The sequence below is a fragment of the Budorcas taxicolor genome, chromosome 9 (assembly GCF_023091745.1).
Source record: "Budorcas taxicolor isolate Tak-1 chromosome 9, Takin1.1, whole genome shotgun sequence".
NCBI classification, from domain to species: Eukaryota; Metazoa; Chordata; class Mammalia; order Artiodactyla; family Bovidae; genus Budorcas; species Budorcas taxicolor.
Genome location: NC_068918.1, coordinates 33,263,537 through 33,282,686, shown reverse-complemented (window position 1 = coordinate 33,282,686; position 19,150 = coordinate 33,263,537). Strand labels below are relative to the sequence as shown.

General features: G+C 47.7%; 1 protein-coding gene across 2 annotated transcripts in view; it reads left to right on the top strand.

Moving 5' to 3' along the window:
• Positions 1-6,635: 6,635 nt before the first annotated feature.
• FOXO3 (forkhead box O3) overlaps positions 6,636-19,150 on the top strand; it is a 122,458-nt gene continuing 109,943 nt past the window's right edge. Inside the window, exons 1-2 of one of the 2 annotated variants that reach the window (XM_052645994.1) lie at positions 6,636-6,810; positions 7,903-8,661. In XM_052645994.1, coding sequence (XP_052501954.1) covers positions 8,044-8,661 — 618 coding nt within the window. In that variant the 5' untranslated portion in view covers positions 6,636-6,810; positions 7,903-8,043. Of the gene's footprint in view, positions 6,811-7,653; positions 7,765-7,902; positions 8,662-19,150 lie in introns of those variants that run through there. The other variant, XM_052645995.1, reaches the window with a different exon arrangement.

Below are 19,150 nucleotides of genomic sequence, written 5' to 3'. Positions count from 1 at the left end.
TTTTCTATCTGACTCATTTCATCTAGCGTAGTGCCCCCAAGTTTCATCCAGGTTTTCACAAATGGCATAATTTCCTTTTTTATGATTAATATTCCATTATATATATACACACACACACAATGGAATATTACTCCATCATAAAAAAGGGAAATTATGCCATTTGTGAAAACCTGGATTGCCTAGAAAGTCCCACGGATGGAGGAGCCTGGTAGGCTGCAGTCCATGGGGTCGCTAAGAGTCGGACACGACTGAGCGACTTCACTTTCACTTTTCACTTTCATGCATTGGAGAAAGAAATGGCAACCCACTCCAGTGTTCTTGCCTGGAGAATCCCAGGGACGGGGGAGCCTGGTGGGCTGGGATCGCACAGAGTCGGACGCGACTGAAGTGACTTAGCAGCAGCAGCATGTGTATATACATATATACACATATATACGTGCCACGTTTCCCATGTATCTGTTGACAGATACTTAGCTTGTTTCCATGTCTTGGCTACTGTAAATGGATGTAGGGGTGCAGATATCTTTTTGAGATAATGATTTCATTTCTTTTGGATATATACCCAAAAGTGAGATTGCCGTATCATATGGTAATTCTATTTTTAATTTTTTGAGGAACTTCCATACTCCTTTCCATAGTGATCATATCAATTTACATTGGGAGAGATTTCTTATTTTGCTCATGATCTTGCACAAGCCTGAGGCTTTATCTTCTCTCAGCCCCTGTACCTTGACAGTGTGAAAACTTATGACACTATGGTTTGACAGATTTTCTAGGAGCTTGCTCACTTCCCAGGAGTCTCACTTTAACTTTGTTTTTGGTTTCTGTGGTTCTCTTTCCAGCTCAATGATTCATTGAAAAAAATATTTTAAAATCTTATCCAGCTTTGGTTTTCATCAAGTGGTCTGTTCCAGTTAGCTACCCACCATGTTAAAGTGAAGTGCTATAGAAACAAGGTTAGAAATGTATAACCAGGTGCTATGCACAGCTGAAGTACAGTTTCTCAAGGATTTCTGTTGCCTTTACTTTTTATTTGGAGCAAATCTCTGTCCTCAGAATACCAGACGGTAGCTGAGTGGAATAGGGATAATGATGTGCTAGCAAACTGGCTCTCAGAGAGAAACACAGACTTGATTATGAGCATTTGCCGTTTATGGGGGTTGAATATTCCCTCAGCAGCTGCCTTCAAGCTACTGGGTCAACTCACAGAACAAAGAGTTGGAAAGAGATGTGCACAGTTGTTCCTCATGCACTGGAGTGAACTAACTCTCCCTACTGCACAAGGAGGAGACGCAGGACAGGGTGGCTGAGTCGAGTGCCTGGAGGCCAGTCAGGACTCACGAGTGAGGGAAGAGGGCCTGATGAGGAAGAGGGGAACTGGAGCGCACGGGCCAGCTTCCTGTTGCCATGTGGGCACTGTGCCAGTGTCACCAGATGTGAATTTTCAAGGAGAGTTAGAAATCTAGCTTTTAGCTGAAATCTTTTTAAATGTTGGCCATTGACTCACAAACTTTAAGAATATGTGAGAGAGCCAAAAAAACACCCTAAGGGGGACAGATTTGGCCAGATATCCACCAGCTATGGACCGGTTGGGCTAGTGCTTGGGGTTACGCTTCCTTATCTAGTTCTAGCCTTATTTCTTTAGGCCAAATGGCCCATGTAAAGAAATGCTGTTAGAGAGACAGTGGAGGGTTGGGGGAAGAGCACACACCGTGGATTCAGACGGACCTCAGATTTCAAATCCTGAGCCTGCCGCTTACTCTGTGATCTTGGGGAAAGTCTGTAAAAGGAGAGCGGTGGTCCTTGTTTGAGTAGGTTGTTCTAGAGATAAACCGAGATGTTATGTGTAGGGAACCTGCCCTCTGTGTGGAGATAGTTATGGCTCTGTTATCATTCTTAAGCAGAAGCCAGTTAGTCACAGCTGAAGGCAAACACTGGTGTGTGTGGAAGAAAGACCTCTAGCTCACTCTTCGCAACCTTCACTGCCTTGGAATTACCTGGAAAATATTTTTAAAATATCAGTGCCAGAGCCTCCTGTTTAAGATTCTAATTCAGTTGATTCAAGAAGCCTGGTCATCATTATCTTAAAAAGTACCCCCTTCTCCTCAGATTCTAATCCTAAATGCTTTAGATTCATCATCTTATTTCACCTAGCCCACTCCAACAATCTTAGATAGTATTCTTCTCATTTTATGAATGAGGACCTGAGGCTCAATCATTAATAACAGCCCAAAGTCATATAACTGGTAGGGAAGAGGATCAGACTTAAAACCTCAGAACTTGAATTCTCAAACCCCATGCTGTTTAGCACTATTGTACATATCATATAGGGTTTTTGTGAGGCTAAAATTAAACACGGACAATAAAGTGCTTAGTTCAGGACTTGGAGCATGTTAAGTGACAAATGTTAGCTATCATCATTACCTCATAAAACCAAAACAGAGAATCCTTTCCCACTTTCTCTTGTCTGTGCAATTCCATTTCAGGTAAATCTTCACCATTTTTTGGATCAACTTTTTTTCTCCCTGAAAACATACATACTTGCCCTACAAATGAACCACAGGCCAGTCATTGTAATGACCTAGGGGAGACTCTGCCAAGGTATGTCTCACCTGAAGGGGGAAAAAGAGGAGAGAGGACAAGAGCTCCAGACTCCTAGAGAGAATGGTGGTGAAATATGCCTGGGTTGATGCCCCAGAGGACAAGTCAAAGCTCAGGCTCTTTGGTACATACTGTTCAGTATGTTTTCCAGAGGAGCAGTATGCGGAGAAGTGGGGAAGCAGAGGAGGGACTGATGAAGATGTCAGACAAAGAATGGGAAGCCACTGGAGACCTGAACATAGGGGCTCCTTCTTTCTTTCCTGGTGGCTCAGTCGGTAAAGAGTCTGCCTGCAATGCAAGAGACCTGGGTTCAGTCCCTGGGTTGGGAAGATCCCCTGGAGAAGGAAAATGGCAACCCACTCCAGTATTCTTGCCTGGAGAATTCCATGGACAGAACAGCCTGGTGGGCTATAGTCCATGGGGTCACAAAGAGTCAGACATGACTGAGTGTTTCCTGTCTTCATTCTTGAAATAGACACAGAAGCCAATCCAAGAGGGAAATGAGCACTTTGCTCATGGGCAGCATGCTCGGTCGCTGGTGTTTGGGCTCTGGTGTTAGAGGGAGTATCCAGCTGCAAAGGGGCTGGGCAGGGACCCAGTGCTAGTGGTGACTCCTCAGAGAACTCTGGCATCTACTATCAAAACCCCCACAAGTTGGGTGTTTGGGATGGTGAATTTACTTAGCTTACTCAAGTAAAAAAATTTTTTTAATGTTTGTTCCTCCAGTGATTGAATTTACAAATTGGAGTGGACAGTTACTACCTTAAATCAACTGTAGAAATTAACAAGGTATAATAAGTAGGGAAAATTTTGACCAAAAATTCTATTGCAGAGGTAATGTTGGCATTCCTTCCCGATCAACAACCATAACTTATTCAGCTTTCGTATACTAAACTGCGAAGAAATGAAGGACCAAGGAAGCCTTCAAGGGGAAGACAAAGGTCAAAGCAATTTCTGACTTAGAGGGAACAATCACTCTGAGTTTTCAAAGGCTTGCCCATAGGGACACATTACAAGTGTTAATTCTTTGGGTAGATTTACCAGTCTGTATGTTTATAGTCACTGCCATTTGAAGTTTTGATCTTCAACTCATTTAGAAACTTACCCAACACTGTATGTACGACCTCTTCTATTTGTCTTGTACTGCCTGTAAACTCTTGAAATACTGAAGTTTTAAACGTTTTACCCTCACAATTAAGACTGTAAAGCTTTTTGAGGAAAGTAGCTTTATTATGTCCCTACCCCCCTTTAATCACCAAGAGAGTCACAATGAGCTCAATTAATCTAGGAATCTTTAATTTTTTTCATTTTAGGGGGAAGGTCCGTGGGATATGCATTCTGTTAATGAACACACACTCAACCTGTTTTCATTAGTGAAATTCTAATGGCCAAGATCCCGGCCAGTGTAAACACATTCTTTCTATGTCTTAAAGACAAAGAATTGCCTAGATTTAGAGAAGAAAGGGGGTGATTTCTTTTACAGCATGTTAAAGTATTAAAAAGAAGCAACTGAAAGTTCTTTGGATTTTATGCTGTACCATAGGGCAAAGCCTAGGTGATGAGGCCTCCTGGTTCTTCGTGCAAAGCAGAAAACCAGACTCAGCAATAAATTCTACCACACCTTCCACACTGCTAGGCTATAAACCAGATGTAAACTCGGCTTCTCAGCGGGGCAGGCCCACGATGAGAGGAGAGGGGCCGCACTGAGAACAAGCCCTAGAAGCAGAGACTGCTCTACTCCAGACTTCCACCTCTGCACAAGAAGCGCAGCGACTCGCGGGCAGAGATGTCCACCCAAGAGACAGGTACAGATGGACTGGGGACATTCGGAGCAAGGGAGGAGGGCACAGACAAGGGTGTTTAGTGCGTTAAGTGTGTTGAAATCTGCTTCGGAGCCGGTGGCCACGGAGCCTAGCCTGGCGCGGCCTCCAGGATGAAAAGAAACAGGTGGCTTTGCTCCGGAATGTGAATAAGGAAGCCGAGCCCGGGCTTACAAAAGGCAGTATTCTGCAGCGAGAACACGTTGTCTCCGTAGAAGCTTGAAACTCTCACGAAACAGCGCGCGAAACTCCCAATCAGGCCCAAACGGCCGTCTGCAAAGGAAGCTCGTAGCGGGGACAGCCTTGCTGTCCCGTGAGCTGCGCTCAAAGAGGCCGCGGCGCGGCCCCGCCGCGTTCCCCAGCCGGCGCGGGCAGCCCCACGCGCCAGCCACTCGACCGAGCTGCCAGCACAACATTCCATTTAAAAATAACACCCACGTGCGCTGGTAAACAAGCGCGCGCGTCTCTCGGAGCCGCGTGCCCGGGGCGAGCCCGTGCGGCGCGCGTCCGCCCTCCTCCCGCACGTGTCTGCCAGCTCCGCCTGCGCAGCGCTAGCGAGGCCCAATCTCCGCCCCTTCGGCTGGCAGCGCACCACCGCGGAGTCCTGAGCCCTGCCGCTCCGGGGCCCTAGAGCCCCCCTGCGTTACCAGGCGTGCCCCGCAGAGTGCTTTCCAACTTTCCTCCCCTGATGCCACCTCATCGAGGCGGGACAAATCGCCTCAGGTCTGCTCCTTCCCCCCGCAACCCGGTCCTCGCAAACCCTCCGCCTTTTAACTCTCCCTTCCGTCAGCACGCGAAGGATTGGCTTCTGGGTTCGCCGTCTCTGTCCTCTCCTCCCTTCCATCGAATTTTACTCGATTGTTTATTATTTGATGGGGGGGCGGAGGCGGGGGGCGGAGAGGGGTGTCTGGGGCCTGGAGACGGGTGGCCGCGGCCAGTCAGAGCGCGGCATGGCTTGACGATTGAGCGGCGCAGCGAATGGCAATGCGGCGCAGAGATCCAGGGTCACGCGCTTGTGGATACAATGACATCATCTGTTTGTACGCGTCGAACTAGCTTGGTGCAGGGGCGGGGCCGCGCGTCACTTGAGTGACGGGTCCTGAGCAAAGCCCGGAGCATGGACTCAGGTGGATGGGCGCATTCCTGCCTACGCTGAGTTGGACCTTTTTGTGTATGGGGTTGTTGCCGAGACCGCCCTGGACTGCTTAAGATACTTCTCGTGACTTGGAAGGATGGGGCGGGATATTTATAAATCAAAATTGATAGACTCTCGGTGTGTGTGTTGCATGTAGTGCATTCTTAGTGCACGAATGAACGACTTGGGTACTGTCGTAGGATAAGGACGTGTGAAGATGTTTTTCTAAACCTGAAGAAGTGTCTTTATTTTTAAAAAGTTTATAAAAGCACAGTTAGCTGCTTTGCCGTCATTTAAAAATTAGACTCATTATTTCCCCTTCACAGTTGTTCAGAATTTGTTCTTGCATTTAGGAATATGGAATAATTTGCTTTTCTCCCGAGTCAGTTACACTTCACTCGCTGGCCATGAAATTCATGCGAAACGAAACACTACTGCAGTCAAGTGTCCTACGTTAGAGACTCAGTTGCAAACCTCCTGGTTCCTGATCAAATCTGAGAGCATCAGCTTATCGAAGTCCTGAGGACACCAACATCTTCGCTTGCCAGTATTTTCACGCTGAGGTAACCCTTGCCGCCTGCGGTCAGCATCTTATCTCGGGTGTTACCTGGTGTCCGGTTCTAATGGGGAACCGGACACCAGGGCGGGCCCAGAGCCTGGCGGAGCGACGGGGACCCTTCGTCGCTGGGGAGGGTGCCAGGCGTCCTGCTTGGAGTCTGGGAGGCCACGCGACTGCGCTCGTTGAGCGTTTGGAGCTCTGCTGGCCCCCCTCCCTCGTCTCCTGAGCCAGCGCCGTGCTTTGTTGTTGAGGCTCGCAGGAGGGAGGAGGAGCCCGCCGAGTCTCGTTCCCGGCGCGCGCCCTGACACTCAAGCCTGCAGCCTCGCGGAACCGGGTCGCGCAGGCGCGCGCGCGAGCGCGCGCACACACGCACGCACGCGAGCACACCCCGGCCCGCCGCCCAGCCCTCCCCCTGGGCGGGGACCTGCCCGCCCGCCCGCCGTCAGCCTAGGTTGAGGCACCCTGCGTGTGTCTATAACTTTGTGTTGCTGCCTCGGCCGCTTTGCTTGTGGAAGGGAGGAGGAGGAATGTGGAAGGCGGCGGGGCGCAGGCTGACAGGCGGTTTCTCAGGCGGGCTGCGGCGGCGGCGGCCGGAGCGCCTCTCGGCCGAGGTTGCGCGCCCCCTCCTCACCGTGCCCCAGGCCCGCGCGGGATTGTGCGTCCTCCCCCCTCGTCCCTGAGGGGAAGGAACCGAGGTAGGCGCCGGAGCTGTGAGCGGGTCGACCGCCTTCCCGGCGACTCCGGATCTGCTTCTGAGCTGGGCCAGGCGCTTCCCTTTTCCCTCCCCGTGACTCGTTGTGCGCGCCCCTCTTCTCTCCCGCTAGTGTTTTTAAAGGACTTGAGTGAAGGGGGGGAAACTGTCAAGATGGCAGCAGCGGGAGCAAGGAGGTGAAGAACGTGCTGGTCTGAGCTTTCTGGCGGCCCGGGAGACTTGGTGCTTCCTGACCTGTTGGAAGATTCACGTTTCGACTTGCCCCCTTCTCCCGTTCTTCACTGGGAAGGGGGTGTAAGGCACAACGCCCGTGGGAGAATAAGCCTCACAAACCCCGAAAGTGGCCGTTGCCGCTCGGCTCGACCCTTGGCAAATACCCACCGAGCTGCTTGCCCTCCTTTTTCCCGGCTTCCCCTTTTTCTGGAAGTGACAAGGGCCCGTTTGCGCTCGGACCCACGCTTGCCCTCTCAGCCCGCGGGCAGATAGGGAAATAAGGAGCTTCCCGCGCCGTCCCCGGGCTCGAGCCCTCCGCTGGGAGGGGGTGGCAGAGGGGCGCGGAGGCAGCAGGGCCGGGGACTGGAAGAAGAGCCGAAGACGCCACAGACTTTGGCGGCGGCGTCGCGGGAAGCACTTGAGCGGGCCCGAGCGAAACATAAACAAACGCACGCCCGCCCGCCCGGACTCGGGCTCGGACCGCAGCTGGGCTGCGCCAGCGCTGGCTGCTGCCCGCTTTAAAGGCGCGGCCCGCGCCCCTCCCCCGCCCCGCCCCTCCCCCTTCTTCCCCGCCCAGCCACCTAGCCCAGGAGAGACCTGCAGCTCCGGCGGCGGCGGGGGAGGGGGTGCCCCGTGCGAGCCCGTCGATTCGCTCCCGTCTCCCCAGCGGCCTGGTCTGGGGGCGGCGTCTGCTGCGCCAGGTTCGCGGGACGCACGTCTCCAGGTCTGCCTGCTCCTGGGAGGCGGGCGCGGTGCGGTCGCGAAGCGGTGGCGGCGGCGACGGCGGGCGAGGACTCGCCGAAGACTGGGTTCCAGCCCGGGATAACCAACTCTCCTTCTCTCTCCTCTCGTGCTTCCCCAGGCGGCGGCAGTAGCGGCGGCGGCGGCGGCGCCGCCTGGGAGCCCGAGCCTTCTCGGCGCCCCCGTCCCTCCCCCGCCGCACCCCGCCCCGGCGCGAGAGGAGAGCGCGAGAGCCCGAGCCGCGGGCGGGCGGGCGGCGAAGATGGCAGAGGCGCCGGCCTCCCCGGCCCCGATCTCTCCGCTCGAAGTGGAGCTGGACCCGGAGTTCGAGCCCCAGAGCCGGCCGCGCTCCTGTACGTGGCCCCTGCAGAGGCCGGAGCTCCAGGGGAGCCCGGCCAAGCCCTCTGGGGAGGCGGCTGCTGACTCCATGATCCCCGAGGAGGAGGACGATGAAGACGACGAGGACGGTGGCAGTAGGGCCGGCTCGGCCATGGCGATCGGCGGCGGCGGGGGCGGCCCGCTGGGCTCTGGGTTGCTCCTGGAGGACTCGGCCCGGCTGTTGGCTCCTGGAGGGCAGGACCCCGGGTCCGGGCCAGCCCCCGCGGCGGGCGCGCTGAGCGGGGGAACGCAGACACCGCTGCAGCCTCAGCAGCCACTGCCACCGCCGCAGCCGGGGACGGCTGGGGGCTCCGGGCAGCCGAGGAAATGCTCGTCGCGGAGGAACGCCTGGGGGAACCTGTCCTACGCCGACCTGATCACTCGCGCGATCGAGAGCTCCCCAGACAAACGGCTCACTCTGTCCCAGATCTATGAGTGGATGGTGCGCTGCGTGCCCTACTTCAAGGATAAGGGCGACAGCAACAGCTCTGCCGGCTGGAAGGTGCGTACCCACCTGAGGCGGGCGGCCGGACCCGCCGGGCCTCCTGCGCAGTGCGAGGCGCGTCTGCGATTCGACGGAGCGCTCCTGCGGGCGCGGGGGAGAGGGGTTGGCAGGGAGAGCCTCCGCTGTGAGGTTTTGGGGGTTTTGTGTGATCCCGGAGGAGGGGCAACCGGGGACGGCCGCGAAGGTGGCAGGATGGGGAGAGAAGGCTCCTGGGGGAACCTCAGGCATGGCCAGGTGAGGCGAGGGGTTGAGGGACACCGGCGAGGGAAGGACAGACGGACCGGAGTGAATTTGCTGGATTCCTGGGTCATCGCAGAGAAGGTAGGTCTGCGGCCAACTTGGGAGTATAAGTCCCCCATCGTGGGGGTGCGGCGAGGCCACTACGGGGGGAGTGAGGGGACGGGTTGGGAGGGGTGGATTTGTGGTTTTAAGTCAGTCGCTGAAGCGTGGTGTGTTGTGACTACCTGGATGAGAACCCTTGTGCCCAAGTTTTCGGGCTTGTGGGTGTTCACTCCCACAGGCACATCAATCCAATTACAAAAAGCGGTGGTTGTAAACCTCTTCCTGGCCGGTTTCCTTTCCTTGCCTGTGTCCACACCTCTGTTCTTCAGAGATGTCCCTACAGCAGGTAGCTTCTGAGATGCTTTGGGGCCTGGCACGGGCCAGCCTTTCTACCTCAGCGGGGACTCGCTGCACCTGCTGGCTTCTGCGCAGAGGTCCGGATTCTGGCGCTGTTTGAGGCAGAGGGTCCAGGTGCCCAGGACCCGCGCCTGGCGCCTCACCTGGGCCTTGGGGAGGGAGGTTTGCTGGCAGGGCTGGACCGTAATGGCTTCTACCTGTAAGTGAACCTGAAGAGAGGCTCTCTACTGTTCGTTTTCAGCCTCTTGGGGCACTGGACACGTGGTAGGGAGAGAAGTGTGGAAAGGCCTATGATGTAATGACTTCCTGCAATTGGGCATCCAAAGAGATTAACTCCTGTGCCCCTGCTGGGCCGCTGATACCCAGCGGCTTTGCTCTTGCACCTCATCCTCCTGGCCCCATCTCCCAAGACAGGAATGCATACCAGGCTAAAGGGAGCCCTGTGCAGCTGTAGACACATATCTTTCTGTCTGTTGCTTCTAGTAACAAGTTGGATTTTTTTTTAAATTTTAATTAAAAAGGTGGTTGCTTCCTCCTTCTGTCCCTTCCTTTGTTGTCTTTGGGGAGCTCTGTACTTCATAGGTTCCAGTGGGTGTATAAAATAAGAACAGTTTGACCTTAGGTGGAGAACTGAAGCACTGGAGAGGAGCTAGTACATGAAAAAGCTAAAGAATTTAGTGTCATTGACTTTTAATTTGGTTAAAAAAAATCTTGAAATATGCCTTAAAATTTTTTTATGGTCAGTATAGGGAAAGGGTTTGATACTTAAAAGGAAAACAAGTGCTTTGATATTGTTCCACAAATCTATCTCATCCTTGAACAAACGCTGTTATTATGAATCTTAGGTTCGATTCAATTGTATTGCTTTGCAAAAGAATGCCAGTTTTGTGATAATAGGTTATTTATGAAAAAGATGAGAATTTTGTTTCAAAGCAGTGCTGATGTGATACTTTTAAAAACTGAGTTTTCAAGTGGATAGCAAGGGTTGATCTCAGTGTATAGTGTTAGGAAGGGATGAATTTGTGGGATCTAAGAAGATGGATTGGGTGGGGTGTGGAGTCTTTTCCAAATTTCTCACACTTGAAATTTAGTCCTACATATTTTGGATTTGGTGCAGAGAATCTGTTAGTTAAAAGTTAGCTTTAAGTTAGTTAGAAAGTTAACACAGCAAGGGTTTTCACCTTTTTTTATGATTTTTAAGGTTATGAAAGTAATTTTCCATAAGTAATATTTCTTGCATCATGTTTATGGTTAAAGATAATACCAGTTTATGGCATTTGAAACTTTTTTTTAAGACTTATGTGGGAAAGTGTGGCTACCAAAAATAACCATGAATTGATACTGAATTAATTACATTTTCAGGTAGCTTACAGGATCTGCAATAGAGATTTGGGGCCTAGTCTTAAACTTCGTGGTTTTATATCTTAACTCTTTTTGGTCTCATGGTTTGTTTTTTCCTTCTCTGCTATCTCATTTTTCTTTAACTAAAATCTTATGAAGCATTATAAATTGAAACTGTCCAGCAGTCATATGTTTAATACTAGGCGCATATTTTATGAATATTTTATCTTTAAAATTTTACACCAGGTCCATTTCTGATTATCGCATGATAACTAATCCTTGAAGACTATAGAGATATAATTGAGTTAGAGTTTTTGCAAGATAATCTTTACCAAAAGATGCAGCCATGCAAGAACTTCCAAATCTTTGATGATGGAGAAGGCCCTTTGAAACTGGGGTTGTGGTTTCACATTCCGATTATGAGTAATAGCCAAGCTTTTTTTGTGCTTGTGGTTTAGTGGAGGTGGAAGAGAGGGAAAAGGGAGAGGTCAGGAGCTAATTGTGACCTATTTCTATGCATCCAAGTTTCAGGAGTTGATTCCTATCATGATTAGTCATTTGGAAGCAGGTGTGTGCTTTTAAACCACACTACTTTCATTCTGCGTTTTACATTCAGGTTTTTAACTTCTAAAAATGTCTAGAATTCAGGTTAACCTCTGCCAGTCATGTGTGCACATAGATGTAGTATGCAGCACCTAGGCCTTACTTCTTTTATAGTTTCTGGGCCTTTGTATTAATGAGATCTTGTAACTAGAATTATCACCCTAAGAGCATAGAGCGAATTAGAAAAGAGGTCTTAGCGATCAGAATCAAGACCAGTGAATCAAAGCTCTGGTTGCATGTAAGAATTATCTGGGAGCTTTTAAAAAATATCAGTACCCAGAGAACCTGATTTAATTGGGCCGATGTGAGGGTATTGGTTGGTGAGGTTGTTTTTGTTTAATTTTTGAAGTTTCTTAGGTGATTCTAATGTACAGGCAGGACGAGGTTTGCTGATCTAGTTCAGTCCCCTTATTTTATAGGTGAAGATCTTAATTCTTCAAGTTAATGACTTTACTAAGAACACACAGCTGGTTAGTACAGAGATAATTAGCAGCCTGTGGCTCTAGAGATCTTTATTACACTATTTTTTTCTCTTTAAATTGATCTTTTCTAAAGGTTATGTACTAAGCACTGGGTAGTCTTACATAAGTAGAAGTTGTTTTCCTAAAAAGCATATTTGTCTCTCCATCTAAAAAAATCTCGGTTATTATTTCAGCATCGGGAAGATGACTGATTATTGGTAGAGGCTGAGTGAGCACACAGTGTCTGTAAAGCTGTCTGGTGCCTATCAGGAAAGAGTACTTAGGAACTGTGAAGTGACAAAGGTGGCAAAAAAGGACCATTTTAACAAAAGGAGGAAGCTCTTGGTTAACTTGAGTTTGTCAGATGCAAACCGTGCCAGGGAGAAAGGTGATAGCTATCTCACAGGTTCCCTTACCTCAGGCATTAAAGTAGAAATGAATAATCAGATGTGGTTAAAGGGGGAAAAGGTTACATTTCCTTTAACTCAGATTAAGCTTACTTGCGCTGCACCGTTAATTGAGCTGGTGAGGTCTCTGTTTCCTCCTGTCTCAGGCAGACCTCTAGAACTCCAGAGTTTACCTGGTGAGGCCCATTTTTCACTGATTCTCCTGCACACGCCCACTCATCAGTGCTTCCCATGGGTCAGGGCACAATAATATCAGGCGGCTATGAGTTTATGTGGTGGTTCCTACAGCTTCACAAATGTGAGAGGACTTCTGCTGCTGCAAGTGACTGAGTCTTCCTTCATGTGAGAATGTGCCCTCTTGCCGATTCTTCGCAAGGTTAAAAGATGAGGGCTGGCCTGCCACATAATACTTGCTCACGTCCTTACAGTTCTAGCTCTTTAGATGAATGCACCCAGTTCCTTTTCACCATACTGTATTTTTTAAATATGTTATTTTAACTGCAACTTTGATGTTTAAAAATATTTTCAACAATTTCAAAACGGCAGAGGCATAATAATTTCATACTGGCCTCTGATTTTGACCCCAGTCACCTTTTGGACTGACTCACTAACGGGCCAGTTAGGGTTGTGCTGTACGAGGAATCTGTCTTCAGCTTGGCCCCTGTTGCTGAAATACTGTTTTGTAATTTCCTTCGGCAGTACTGTCTTCGTCAGTGATTCTCAACTAACATACTTCCTCTTTCTACAGTGGCGGTACACTAGGGGGACTGTTTTTCTTCTTTTTCAAAGCTGTGTCATCGACCTATGAGGTGAAGAAATTGACCATTTTAGACTTTGATCTGTGAGCCCCATGTAACAGAGAGGCTCTTTTAAAAAGAAGTTAAGTGTTTGTTTTGATATGTTTATCTCCTTCTTTGAAAATGAAATGAAACTATGCAGACTTATTTTTAGGAGTTTTTAGGAGGGTTCTATTTTAAGGGAATGATACCATAGAAGAACATCTGTAGTTAAACTTTTTAATACTCTACTTATGATGCTTACTTAAAACCAGCACGATATTTTTATTTGGAAAATTTGTGAAGAAGCCTTGTCCCACTAAAAAAATCATTTACCTGATTTGCAAAAATTTAGCAGACACTGTTCATCTAAAGATCTTTATAAAAATGCAAAGATAAGACTGTTTAAGCTAGTGCCTTTTGAGAAGATACCCAGCTTACCCCTTGCTGATCAGTTTTTGGATTCCCTGGGCTGGAGAGAATGAAATTTATTTTGTTTTCATACTCTTTTGTCTTGTCTGTGAGGAACAGGCTCAATCCTATTTTTGACTCCTCGTTTTTCTCCTCACCTTTTCCTGTATCACAAATGGAGGAGCCCTGAGGGCCACTTGGACTTTCTGCTGCTATAAAAAGAGCTGGGGATGACATACATGCAGGTGGGTTGTATCAGTGGATGATGCAGCTGGTGCACAGTAAGTAAAAGACTGAAAAGAGAAAACCCTTTTTACTCATTTGCATCTCATGCCATTTCATTCATTCAGCAAATATTTATCAAAGGCATGCAGTGTGGAGGGCATTCTGCCGGGCCCAGGGATGTAGTGGTAGCACAGGGCAGATAAGGTTCCAGTTCACAGGAGTTTGTGTTCTCTTGGGGAAAGACAGAAAATAAACATGCAAATCTGTGCCCTGTAAACTTGTCATCATTGCCCCTTCTCTTTGCCTTTTTCCCATCTGTGCTTCTGCTTTCCTTAGTGCTCCGGCTCTCTGCGGAGAAGTCACCAGCAAATGGCAAAGTGGATGCTGGGCCCTGGCTTGGAGCTGGCCTTTAGCTCTCTGCAGATCATAATTTTCAGCTTGCTTTGGAGATGCAGGGCCTCTGTCACATGGCTCCTGTAGTCTGGATCTTTTGGGGAGAAGCTGGAATTAGAGCACACTGGTAGCCCTGTACTCATCTTGGGTCCCCAGTTCTGTCTTATGGGGTCACGATATAGGACCAGCCTCTTGGCATGGATGTGGAGCCTTGATGCAGTCGAATTGTCTGTATGACTTCTTGTCTCAAATTAAACACTAAATGAAGTCTTAAGGATTATCTAAATATTTCATTTTGCAAGTAAGGAAACAGGCAGGAGCATGTGAGTGACTAGCTCAGGGGCCCAGAAGTAGCAGGGGTGGAGTTAAATGTGTCCGTGTGAGCCCAGGGCACCAGTGTTCTGTAATGTCTGTTGCTAACCATTGTGGTTTCACAGCTGTTCGAGTCAGTGCCTCCATTTCTGCAAATTCTTACTTCATTTTCTCTCCTCGGCTCCCCTCCCCCATCCTCTAGATTGGCTGGCCAGCAGGAGAATAGCTGTGTTTCTCTTTTTGCATTCTCTATCAGCACTCAGCTCACCTTGCTGGAAAAGCCTATTCTTTCAACCTCGCCCTACCCTGCCCACCTCCTGACTTCTGTCTGTTCCTTTTCCCATTTTTCTGTGACTCCTCTATATTTTCAAGAACAGTGTAAGAACCTTGAAAGCAAGGAAGGTGCCTACCAGACAAAAACATTTCTGATAACTTTGAGCTGCTTTTGGGCTGATTATGTCCTCAGCCCATGAGCTTAGCCTCGTTCTGGGACAGTGATACTGGAAGGGGGATGATGTGACTCAGGAGTGGAGTGATGTCATGTGTAGAATCTTTTGGATACTTGTAGCTACGAAGGTGGCCCAGACCTCCTAGTGCTGGTATCGATATGATGTCATGTAATTATGAAATGGTGCTGTGCTATCTAAGGCATTTCTTAGTGTCTTGTTTCCTAGTGTAGAAGTCCCTGAAAACTTCATCAGTGCCAGTCGTTACGCATCACAGAAACGGAGAGAAACCTGATCTTGGGATGACCTTTCCTGAAGAGAAAGTTGAAATCATGTTTTCCTTCTGTGTGTAGACCCTGCTTTATGCAGCATCAGTATTACTGTCTAGAAAGAGTCACCAAATATAAATATCCACTTCAGAAGCAGAGCTCTGGTGTAAAATTAAGTTGTCCAAAGTGTTTTGCATTTGCAGATGTAAGTCTCAGATGTACTTGAAGTTTTACATAATGGATTGGTAAATACAAGTCACAGATGAAGGAAGAAGAGATAGTGAGCAGTCTGAGCTGGACCTGTCCAGGGCCAGTCTGCCTCTCTTCCAAGATGGTTTTCTGAATAGGTGTTTTGGCTACTGATTATCATGGAAAACCTCAATTCTGATCAAATCAGTGTCCAGACAGGCTCAGCATCTCTCATCATTTTATTCTTGATCGAACGACTTCCATTTCTCAGTATTATAATTTCCCCAGTTGGAAAAAGAAGTAAAATAGCAAGCATCTGTAGAATATTGTGATGTATCACTCCTTTCTGGTGAAATACAAATGTATGGAGTATGCTTCAAGCTGGGCTTCCCACCCCCCTCAGAATGTGTATTTTCACTTGGAGCTTTTTGGGATATTTTGATCTTGAGACTTTTTCTCTGCAGCATGTCAGTCCCTACTATGAGATAACGGTACAAAGTCAAGTAGATGAAGTTTTCTGGTGGCCTGTGGTACTTGCACTCATTTGGTCCTCTCATGATTGTGTGTAGTGAAGAAGCCAGCTTATCTTCTGGGGGCTTACCATGCCTGGGTATCCAAATGCACCCCCATTCTGCAATGAAGAGGTGAGCTTAGAGCAAGGAAGCTGTGGCTCACTTGTAGGGGGAAAGGCCAAGGTGGGAAGCGGCCCCTGCCACACAGAAACAAAATGCATTAGCTTTCCTTTGGAAAAGGAAACCCATAATAATTCCAGCAGATGCCTTTGACAGTTTTCAGTATGTGTTTTGTAATATCTTATTTATTTCTGTGAAGACTTTTGAGTGTGCATGTGTGGGAGAATTCGCATCGTATTTTTTCTTGTGTTTTGGATGTCTAGTGAAATTAATAACTTGGCTCTTGCAGCTATTGAGAATTTTCTTTAAATTTAGAGCCAGCAGAGGGAGTGCACATGTCTTTAAACTGATCTTGAGTTTTTTTCCCCACATAGCTAAAATAATACCTTGGTTAAAAACACCAAAAAAAAAAAAACAAACCTGTAATATATAGTGTTTCCATGTAGGCCTATGTCATTATTAGAAAAGGGTAATTTGGAGGAGAGAGTGTTTAAAAACCTAAGATAACTTTTTAAAAAAGGAACTTTGGTCTTCTGAGACTTATGGTCTAATTCCCATCCTCAAATAATTAAAGGCTTTCTAACTGAAAATTTTCCTCCTCTGTTTCACATATTTTTGCTACTTCACTCTTTTTTAAAATTTATTTATTTTTGAATTGAAAGATAATTGCTTTACAGCATTTTGTTGGTTTCTGCCAAACATCAACATGAATCAGCCACTTTCAGGGGAGTCGCAGTACTTCACTCTTGAAAACATGTGAATGTTCTTCTGTACCTGATAGCACACATCACAGTGTGTCAAGATCAGTGGGCTCTGTGTTTTAGTGCTCTTTTGGTTGAGACTCTTGATGTTTTCCAAGACGTCATTTTCCTGTAGGTGAAAGAAAGGCAGAACCTCCATTATTCTTAATTCAGATTTAGCAGTCATGGACCCGCTAGCAGTTTTGTAATCTAAAGTTCTGTAGTTCTGTGTTCTGTAGTTTGTCGCACCCTTCACATTGCCCCGTATTCTGGTGGTGGCGGCTTATTTTAATTTGGGAGCTGTAGTGGGTTGAATAGTACCCCTCCAACCCCCCCATTAAGGTCCACCTGTAACCTCAGAGTGTAACCTTGCTTGGGACTAGGATCTCTCTGGAGGGAGGTAGTTACATTAAGGTGGAGTCATATCGGATTCACGTGGGCCCTGGGTCCAGTGACTGGTGTCCGTATGAGGGGGGCAGAAGACATGGTAGATTCAGAGAAGGCTGTGTGACGCCACGGCAGGAGGTGGGGCAGCACAGTCACAAGCCAAGGGGCTCCAGATTGCTGGGGGCGCCAGGGGCTGGTTGGAGGCCAGGCAGGACCCTCCGCTGCAGCCTTCAGAGGGAGCATGGTGCTGCTCACACCTTGACTGTGGACTTCTAGCCTCCAGCACTGTGAGAGAATATGTTTCTATTGTTTGAAGCCCCTAAGTTTGTAGTAATTTGTCATGGTAGCCCTAGGAAACACAGGAGCACAGGGATGGAAGAGAGGAACATGAAGAGTTGCAGATAGAGGAGAAGAGGAAAAGAAGGTTTTATTTTTAAAACTGAGATATAATTGACATAACAACATTATTAGTGTCAAGTGTACAACATAATGATTTGGTATTTATACATGTTGCAGAATGATCATCACTGTAAGTCTAGTTAACATTTTTCTTTTTCTTTCTTATGTTGAGAACTTTTTAATATTTACTCTCTGAGCAACTTTCAGATACCTAAGTATTAACTATATTCACCAAGCTGTATATTGCATCCCCAGGACTGACTTATTTTGTAATTGGAAGTTTGTCTCTTTTGACCTGCTTCACCCATTTTGCCCTGCTTCACCCATTTTGCCCTCTCCCTCCAAATTTATATTTAGATTAAAATTAAAATGTTAATCACTCCTAGGCTACTTTCTGATAACTTAAATTTCTTCTTTCTTCATCCTGCTGTGAGGCACAGAAGGGAGGTGTGAATTCCCCTGATTTCCCAGTGAGAACTGCTGCAGCGAGCCTTCCACCCTCCGTTTAGCGTGTATCCTGGGCACCCTCCCTAACTCTCCCACTCTGCTTACTCAGTTTCTACTTCGTGAGGCTGGTGGAATGGCTGTACTTGGGGAGTGTGGACTTGAGGTTCAAGGCCAAGGTCTAGCTGAGAGCTTTGGTCTACGATAGTCTTTCAGGGAGGGAGCAGCCTGGGTCCTCAGCGGAAGGAGAAGGTTGAAGAATTCTCTTTTCCCCATCTCAGTCAGGCTTGAGAAGATAGAGCCCCATCAGATTGACTGCCGTCCATGGTGGCAGTAAGGATAATCAGAATCTCTCTGGAGTCTCCTTGGCTCTTCCTGTGCTTGGTTCAAGCCCTTTCAAAGTGTCAACACTTGAGCCTTCAGGCTCCCATCCCCTCTGTATACATTTATGTCTGCAAAACCCAGCCGTCCTGAAGGAGCATGGAGTGGTAGTCCTCATTCAAGTAGCAACAGGTGTTTCCTAGGTACCGTGAAGGTGTTTGAGTTGAATTGTTCAGAAATATTTCAGAATTAGAATTGCATCTGTTTATGCTCATATTTCAAAATAGTATTTTGGGAAAAGGGAGCCAGGATTATAAATCAATTGGAAACACAGTTTGGTTTTTACAATAGAAAGAGGAGTTGACACAAGATATTCTGAAGCCTAGTTATAATAATAATAGTAGCTATGATTTATCGAACACTATCATAGGCCAATTACTCAGGTAGATTTTTTACATCTAATATTGATCCTACATGTTAAGCATTTAAGTATAAACCCAATTTAGAGACAAGAAAATGGTTCAGAGAAGTTTAATTGCTTGGGATTCAGAGGAAGGTTTCTTTGAACGTCAACATTTTCTGCTAAGCTTTGCTGCCTCCTGAGTGTGGTGGGACTTTGCCTGGGGTGAGTACAACAATAAGATTAAATAGCTGCCATTGAAAAAGTTGCTACTATGTGCCACAGTCTTCGTATATATTACCATCAGTCCTGATGTTAATCTTTCAGAATGCTGTCTTGAATGTTTATCTTCTGGACTGTGGCTGACTCGGGGTAACTGATACCTCTCTCTGTGTTGGAGGTGGAGTAGACAGAGACCCATGATTTAGGCTCCTGCCTTTGATTTTGTCTGAGTGAATAATTTTAAGAATCCAATCAGTGCCTGGGCTCTTAGTGGAGCAATTTAATTTGGGGATTTCTATTTCTGTTTGGACGCTGCTTTAGTAAACCACTGTTTAACCATGGTTTACTATGGGTCAGATAGTATACTAGTGTTCAGAACTAATAGAGTGATACCATAGTGTGTGGAAATCCTTAGGGCTGGGCTACTATCTTTGAGAAATTTCTGCCTTGGGAGAACAGGGTATATCTG